Source organism: Polypterus senegalus, chromosome 4 (assembly GCF_016835505.1).
Source record: "Polypterus senegalus isolate Bchr_013 chromosome 4, ASM1683550v1, whole genome shotgun sequence".
NCBI lineage: Eukaryota > Metazoa > Chordata > Cladistia > Polypteriformes > Polypteridae > Polypterus > Polypterus senegalus.
The window spans coordinates 45,899,873-45,908,332 of NC_053157.1; the positions used below are offsets into that span (position 1 = coordinate 45,899,873).

General features: G+C 39.7%; 1 protein-coding gene across 1 annotated transcript; it reads left to right on the forward strand.

Annotated features, from left to right (window-relative positions):
* Positions 1-1,956: 1,956 nt before the first annotated feature.
* LOC120528698 (E3 SUMO-protein ligase ZBED1-like) lies at positions 1,957-2,552 on the forward strand. The gene is made up of 2 exons (XM_039752854.1): positions 1,957-2,052; positions 2,133-2,552. Exons 1-2 carry the CDS (start codon positions 2,029-2,031, stop codon positions 2,550-2,552), a joined length of 444 nt encoding a protein of 147 aa, XP_039608788.1. The 5' UTR covers positions 1,957-2,028.
* The last annotated feature ends 5,908 nt before the right edge of the window (positions 2,553-8,460 follow it).

The window sequence follows — 8,460 nt, forward strand, 5'->3', positions numbered from 1 at the left end:
TAGTTCCTTCCAGTCTCTTTCTCTTCTTGTCCCTGGAAGATAAATCAAAACATCTCTTAACATAGAACTTAGAACTTAGTCATCATTCAATCACAGTATGCTAAGGGATGCACAGCTGTACCATGGGAACTTATTTTTTTATAAAGTTTGCAAAAAAAGAGTCTAGAAATGAAACTTGACAGGGAAAGTTGTGTATATTTACAACTCTGACCCATGTGTACTCAACATTTCAGAGAAATTGGGAAATGACAACTCCCTCGAACAAGTGTCGAAATGCAGCCGAGTCAGCCAAGTAATGACTTGCACTGAGTCACCAAGCTGTTATTATAATGTGCATTGACATCACAAACATTTATACCTCAAGAGTAGGGGTGTAACGGTTCACATGGATGTATTGAACCGTTTCGGTTTTGCATGTTCGGTTCGTTCCACTTGCGTACCGTTTCGGTTATATTTTATGCATTTTTTCTCATTAAATCTATTACTAGTGCGATCTAAGCACCCCAAGCGGAACTAAAGTCTTGGGTGAGTTTCCGCACGGACGCTGGATGAGGGAGAGGCGCGCCAGTAGCTCGCAGACGTGACAAATGGGGTTATGGCAAATGCAAGCGAAGCCTGAGCTGGAAGACCCTCCCAGCTCATTACGTTCTCCTGTCTGGGAACACTTTGGCTTCCCCGTTAAAGTTACCGATGGACAACGGCAAGTGGATAAATCCAAAGTTGTTTGTCGACATTGTTCCACCACGGAGATCGGGTACGCTGCAGGAAACACGTCTAATATGTTAACACACTTAAAACGGCACCATCCATCTGTGAATGTTTCCTCTACAAGAAAGAAAACCAGCTTAGTGCAAACAGTAACACCGATAACTTCAGCTTTTAAACAACATCTAGCGAGCAACTCTGACCGGGCCAAAGCAATAACACATGGTATTGGAGTCTTCATAGCTACGGGATTACGTCCATATTCAGTTGTTGAGAACGCTGGCTTTAAGTATATGATTAAAGTTCTTGAGCCTCGCTACGAAATACCATCACGTCCTCACTTTAGTCAGAAAGTTGTACCAGCACTTTATGAAAAAACTAGAAGTGATGTCGTCAGCGAGCTATCGCGGGTGCCCTCTCTTTCACTTACGACAGATAGTTGGACTTCACGCGCAACAGAGAGCTATGTAACAGTAACTGTCCACTACATTTCGCCACAATGGGAGATGAGGAATCATGTTCTGCAAACGAGACCTGTTTATGAACAGCACACTAGCACAAATCTTGCAGAGCACCTGAAGGAGGCTGTGAATGAATGGAAGCTGGAGAGACCTGGGACCACAATTCCTGTAACCACAGACAATGCTAAAAACATTGTCAGTGCTGTAAAAGAAGCGGGACTGGGCCCTCAGATTGGTTGTTTTGCACACACCATTAATCTAGCCTCTCAAAAAGTAACAAGCATCAACCAGATATCTAGATTATTGGGAAAAGTAAGAAAGATTGTGACATTTTTTCACAAAAGCACCACAGCAGCGCACATCCTGGAAAGCAAACAAGAAATGCTGAATGTTCCAAAGCATTCTCTCATTCAAGATGTCCCCACACGATGGAATTCAAGTTATGACATGCTTCAGAGATACCTTGAACAGCAGGCAGCTATATATTCAGCACTAACTGAGAAACCTCTCAAGAACAAAGATATATACACACTCAATGACGAAGAAGTGGCAATGGCAGAGGAAGTGATTGAAGTACTTAAACCTCTAAAAACAATCACAACCCTGATGAGCACTGAATCCAGAGCGTCTGTGTCCATGATAATCCCCTTGAAAACTACTGTTCTCCACTCTATGGCACCAAAACAAGAAGACAGTTCTGCTGTGAGAGAGGTCAAGCTAGCAGTCACAAGAAGCCTGCAAGAAAGATACTCTGTGCTATGACTTTTTGCACAAATGCACAGCCCTGGACCCCCGATTCAAAGCCTTGCCTCACATAGAAGATGATGAGAGACAGAAGATATTCAGCGACATCATAACAGAAATGATGACAACCACAGAAGAAGAGGTATTAAATTATGATCTAATACCCTTTTTATTTTTAATTACATTATTAATTAGCCCCAAAACATTACTTTTCTTTTGCAGACTGAGGATGCCACAGAGATAGGAGCTGGATCCTCATCATCTCCAGAGGCATCATCCACCAGATCACCTCCAGCTAAGAAGTCTGTAATGACTGAACTTTTTGGTGAACTTTTCCAGAGACAGGGGGGAAGTAGTAAACCAACCCTTTTGGAGCAGGTCCAAGAAGAGGTCAGTAAGTACAGAGCTTCAGGGTGCCTTTCCCTTGAAGCTGATCCTCTTCTTTGTTGGAAAGGCAATGAGGCTACATACCCACACATAGCAAAACTCGCAAAGCGTTACCTCTGTATTCCAGCTACCTCTGTTGCTAGTGAACGGGTCTTCTCCACTGCTGGAGATATTGTCACTGCAACCAGATCTGTGCTTTCTGCAGAAAATGTGGATAAATTAATCTTTCTAGCCAAAAACTTTAAGCTTGAATAGTTTTATTTGTCATATTCAGGCTGTTGCGGCTACATGTTCAAAGTTTACATTTGTTACTTGTTTATTTAAATTGTTACAATAGTTTTAAAAACTCAGAGTCTAATTTATTTGAAATATCACCCAAATGGGTCACTTTAATTTATTTATACAAATTCTATTGTTTGTATTTTTTTTTAAATAAAAGCATTTAAAGTCATTTTTTTCCTGCCTTTTTTGTACCGAAAATTAACCGAACCGAGTACCTCAAGAAAGTGAACCGAACCGAAGTTACATTTTAGTGTACCGTTACACCACTACGCAAGAGTAATGAATATCACATACAGTATGTATTTTAGTTCCCCAATTAAGAGGTCCAATTCTGCGTATTTGTACTAAAAGCTTTTTTGATTATTTGTGTTGTCATTCTCCAGGAACTGGCCAAAAGAGCAGGAATAACTCGGCAAAGCTTCACTCCATCATGCCTATCATGCTGGAAGCCATTAACCAACCAGTGAGGCACTACATCCAGTTTTCATATGGTAGGGAAACAAATACAACACACATAACATGTTTTTGTTAACAGAAAAAGGTAATTTGCTGCAGGGTCCAGTTTTCCTAATGTAATTTGCTGCACTCATATTGTAATAAGGGCACCTAGCGAGAATGAAGCAGCTTTTGTTAACAGTGAAGAGTGACATTCCATTATTGAAAAAGTTATCTGTGACACCAAGATGAGATGGACAAATATCATTGCTCAGTGGTCTGGGTCAAGCCATGATCCATTTATTTTGAGGCAAAGTAGCTTTGGCAGAAATGATGGTACTGTATGTGGTACCTCACTTATTTGTAAGGTTATAGACCGAACCCTCAGTTTTTCATATGGTTAGGTAATAGCAGCTACCCACTCTGATGCTTGTACCCTGCACCTTTCCCTGACCCCAAAATGAAGAGAAGATGATCTGTAATGCTGCGCATGATCTTGCACTCTCAGTTGCAGAATGCATCTAGATAATCCTGAAGGCAGGTGGCAAGGTCTCCATGCATAAGATAGTAGGCTGCTCTACCAGCCAATGAAGTCCTGTAGCATTGTGGTTGCATATGTAAGAGATTGCTCCATATGCATACCCCAAATATGGATATTTCAGAGTAGAGTTTGATGTTTGTTTCTGTACTCATTTTTACAAGGTAATTGTGATTTATAAGGAGGATTGTGTAGAAATGTGCATGTGCCAGGTTTTATAAATCAGGTGGAGTGGTGGCTCTGAGGCTAGGGATCTGCACTGGCAATCAGGAGGTTGCTGGTTCAAATCTCGTAAATGCCAGAAGGGACTCTGCTCTGTTGGGCCCTTGAGCAAGGCCCTTAACCTGCAATTGCTGTGCGCTTTGAGTAGTGGGAAAAGCACTATATAAATATAAAGAATTATTATAAATCACATTTTTTTTTTGTTGCATACATTTTCATGTTTTTTGGCAGATGAGTATTTTCATGCTCAAATCCATGCAAAGTTTTATAAAGGAGGACCCTAAGTCACTATTTTTTATGTGGAAAGGACCCACTTTCCATTTTTACACATTCTGATGTTTTTTTCAATTATGTTCGTAGTTTGTAGATTAAACGTAAACTTCTCAGCTAGAACCCTAACACTTTCCATGCTTCTCTTTTCTTCTTTATTACCAATAAATAAATGTAACTATATAAAAAAAGCATTCCCAATAAGTTTTGGTAGTTATTAAAAGCAAAGTAATGATATCTTAGGTTAACTTGTTTGCCTTTTTGCTGGGCTGTTTTTTGAAATAACTTTACCTTAAATCAGAAAAATGTATTACTTTCCTAACATTAAAACATTTTTATATTTCAGATTTTAAATAACATAAAATGCCTTCCAAATGGCCAACTTGTCTGTTCATCTCAAAAGCTAAATACATATTTTTTATGAATTTGTTAAGGTAGAAGCAGGTTTTTTTAGAAGATAAAAAGCTATTTAAATGACCAATCGGTCCATTATCATTATAAATCACGTCACAATATTTTTTCATGGCATCGAAAAGCCTTGCTTCCATCTGCCATTGTAATTTCTGGCCTTGATCATAGCTGGCACGTTTTTGAAGAAGAGCTGAATTGTACATGCAACAGGATTTTCACAGCAAAGGTCAACATAACAGATGTTATGTACAAAGGATGCTGAATGCAGATGAGATTATTTAGGACTTCTCTTAACATGAAGATTTCACTTTAGATTTCCTTAGGTGATTTATAAAAATTAATATTTACAAAAATAATGTGGTGCTTCTGTTTTTACATACCACATTCAAAAGTACATATTAGATGAACTGACAACTCTAAAGTAGTCCTGTGTGAAGCTAACATGTGAAAAGCCAGCATCTTATTCAAAAATTACTGCTGATTTAAACCCATCAATCCTGGGAAAGACTACAGCTTTCCATGGCCCTGTAACATAAAATGTGACTTCAGATAATAAAGAATGGACATTGACTACAGCTTTCCACGGCTCTCTAATGTAATACACGGCTCAGATAATAAAGAATGGAGAGATGTTGGTTGAGAAACCAATTAAGACATCAGAGTATTTCTTTTCCATCTGTAACATGTAAAACTTAACAGGCAAGAGGCAAAATTTTTCTTTTTGAGCTTTACTGAGTGGTGAAGAAAATTATCAATATATATAATTCACTAAGGGCATGCAAGACAGAGAGCCACACCCGCCAACTCACAGAGTCCCGCCTGCCAACTCTAACAGAGCCCCGCCCACCAACTGTAAGACCATGGCATACCATGGGATATGCACGACAGGGCCAGGCCTGCCAATTTACAGAGCCCTGCCAACCAACTCTAAGACCAGGGGATATGCTCGACAGAGCCCCGCCTGCCAACTCTAACCCTCCTCCCGCGTCATGGGATACACACGGCAGAGCCCCGCCCACCAACTGTAACCCTCCTCCCGTGTTCACCGTTGCTCTCGAGGCATGTGCACTGCCTGCTCATGTGCCCGCATGCAACAACTCACCAAACACAGCCTCAGTCGCTTTTGTCTGTGCTACAGTCGACATGCACATCTGAGCCACATTGACTTTTCATTGTTCTTTTCGGTTCCGGTTGCTTTTCTATATATATATAATTGACCAAGTCGCCCGACCATGGGGTACGCATGACAGAGCCCCAACCGCCCACTCTAACCCTCCTCCCACGTCATGGGGAACGCACGACAGAGCCCTGCGCGCCAACTCTCACCCTCTTCTCACGTCCACCCTCGCTCTTGAGGCATACGCACTGCTTGCTCATGTGCCCACCCCCAACACATCACCAAACACAACCTCACTAGCTTTGGTCTGTGCTACAGTCCACATGCAGCTGTGAGCCACGTTGACTGTTCATTTGCCTACCATGGCCACCGCCTTAAATATATTTCATGAAAACATGAATAGGTGAATTAACCAGATTAAACAGTAATTGTTCCTGAAAACTCTTTTAGTGGAATATAAGGTTGTTAGTTTTTAAGATCTTGGCACCTATCAACCCACCCACCAAGTAAAGTGAAGTAAGTTATCATTAAGACTGTGATGAAAAGTTATATTCAAATGAATTAAGTAAAACAACTTCTTGTAAAGAGAGAATTTCATATAAAGTAATCCCTTGCTATATCGCGCTTCAACTTTCACGGCTTCACTCTATCGCGGATTTTATATGTAAGTATATCTAAATATATAACGCAGATTTCGCTGCTTCAGGGTTCTGGACAATGGGTCTTTTTACTTCCTGTACATGCTTCCTCAGTTGGTTTGCCCAGTTGATTTCATACAAGGGACGCTATTGGTGGATGGCTGAGAAGCTAACCAATCAGAGCACGCAGTTAAGTTCCTGTGTGCTGACTGGCTCAGCGACGGAGCGTCAAATTCGATTCCGCGGCGTTAACCAGGAAGTCTTGTATCGCTCATTCAGCATCAACATGTTTTGCTGTGTAAAGAGTTAACTTTTGTGCACTTTTGTGTTTATCTTTGTGCATAGTCAAGCCCTTCATTATGGCTCCAAAACAATCTGCTCCTGCTTCAGGGGCCGTGCCCAAGTGCCAAAGGAAGATGTTAACGATTGCCGAAAAGGTAAAAGTTTTGAATATGTTGAAGGAAGGGAAAAGCTACACCGCTGTAGGATGCCATTACGACATCAATGAGGCTACGATTCTTTTTATTTAGAAAGTAGGAAAGGAATATAAGATCTACATGTTTCCTTTTAACAAGGGTGCAAAACGAGTTGTAAGTGGATGTAATGAGGCAGTAGTCTGGATGGAATCTGCTTTAGGGATTTGGATTGAAGACTGCCGGAAGAAGAACAACAGCGATGCTACACAGTCGCCTGAAGAGGCTCCTTTAGAAGAGCTGTAACGCTCTCCTTTGTTGTGCAGTAAAACTAACCTTATTGTTATCGAACAAGTCATCGTGTCATTGTTGGTTTGAGTAACCATAATTAATTTTCTACTTACAGTACTTAGTACATGTACGTATGTTTAGTGTCACTGTACACTCATTTACTGTATACGATTTTTCTTGCATTGTACGTATTTATTGCTGGTGGCCTGTCTATCGTAATGTCTGTAATATATGTGATATCTGAGACGCTCGATATCTTTAAAATAATATTTAGGTTTTACTGTATATAAACAGTGTGTTTACATACATAATTTCAATGAATCCTACCTAATATCTAAGAGAATACAAAGGGTTTATGCTGTATACTGTAACTGTGTGGGGAATATTTATAAACAGTGTGGGAGAGAGATTTTCACCTATCGTGGGGGGTTCTGGAACGCAATCCCCACAATCGAGGAGGGATTACTGTATATTGTATAGGGTGGTCCAGATCTAATTATGCAATTTTCATTACGCTATAACTTATTAAGTTTATTACATAGAAAATCACCCGAAAAATCACGGGCCATCAAGAAGTGTGCGAACTGACGACATGAAGAATCGTCTTCACGCCGAACTGGAATCGTCCCCGCATAAATCAAAGTCATCCAGACAATCTGGATTTGCATAATTAGATCTGAACCACCCTGTATTATTGGACATTCAGTGTGGAAGTGGAATTAAAGACTTGAACGTCATACACTCAACTGCAAATATTACTTGAGTTTTAGCATGATGACTTGATATAGAATGGCCATTGTCCTACAAGGGCTTAGCTCTGAAATGATAATAAAATCCTGTCCAATCTTATAGATTGTCCTCTGTAATACAAACGGTCTTTTCAAGTGATCTGCTGTAAGTGAACTGCAAACTCAGTTAAGTCCTCTTTCCTAGACAGTCGTTCTTGTTGGTGAGTATAGGAAAGGTGCTATATAAATAAAATCCATTATTATTATTACTTTTGCTTATAATGACCAATTCCTGCCTCCTGTTTTATGAGGTAAGGCATATATCAAACTCTTGTTTTATAGTGTCTGTAATAAGGCATATTGTGAAAGCTAATGCAACCTGGTAAAAAGTTTCACTTTTTTTACATTTACCTGTCAAAGGGACACATTTATGAATTTTCTCTGTTAGCCCCCCATACAAAATATATCCAACATTATGAAATTTAAAATTTATGTGCCCTTTCCTAATTTATGTCTCTACCGATGTCTGAATTTTTCCATTAATCAAGCAATCACTGATCTGAAAATATTTCATCCTTTCTTTCCTTACTGGACATTGTTTAAAAATGAATTAAATAAAAGTTGTTAACACTTTTAGTTTAGGTACTGCAAAAGTTACCCTTATGTAACAACAACTTAACAAAGGCTTCTTTCGGTCTTCAAAACACTCACAAAACATCAACTTTATACAGTGTGGCATATTGACATGATGGTACAAATTGTTGTTATTATGAAGGATTCACAGTGCTTTATACGAAATCTGTAATATCAAGAGAAGT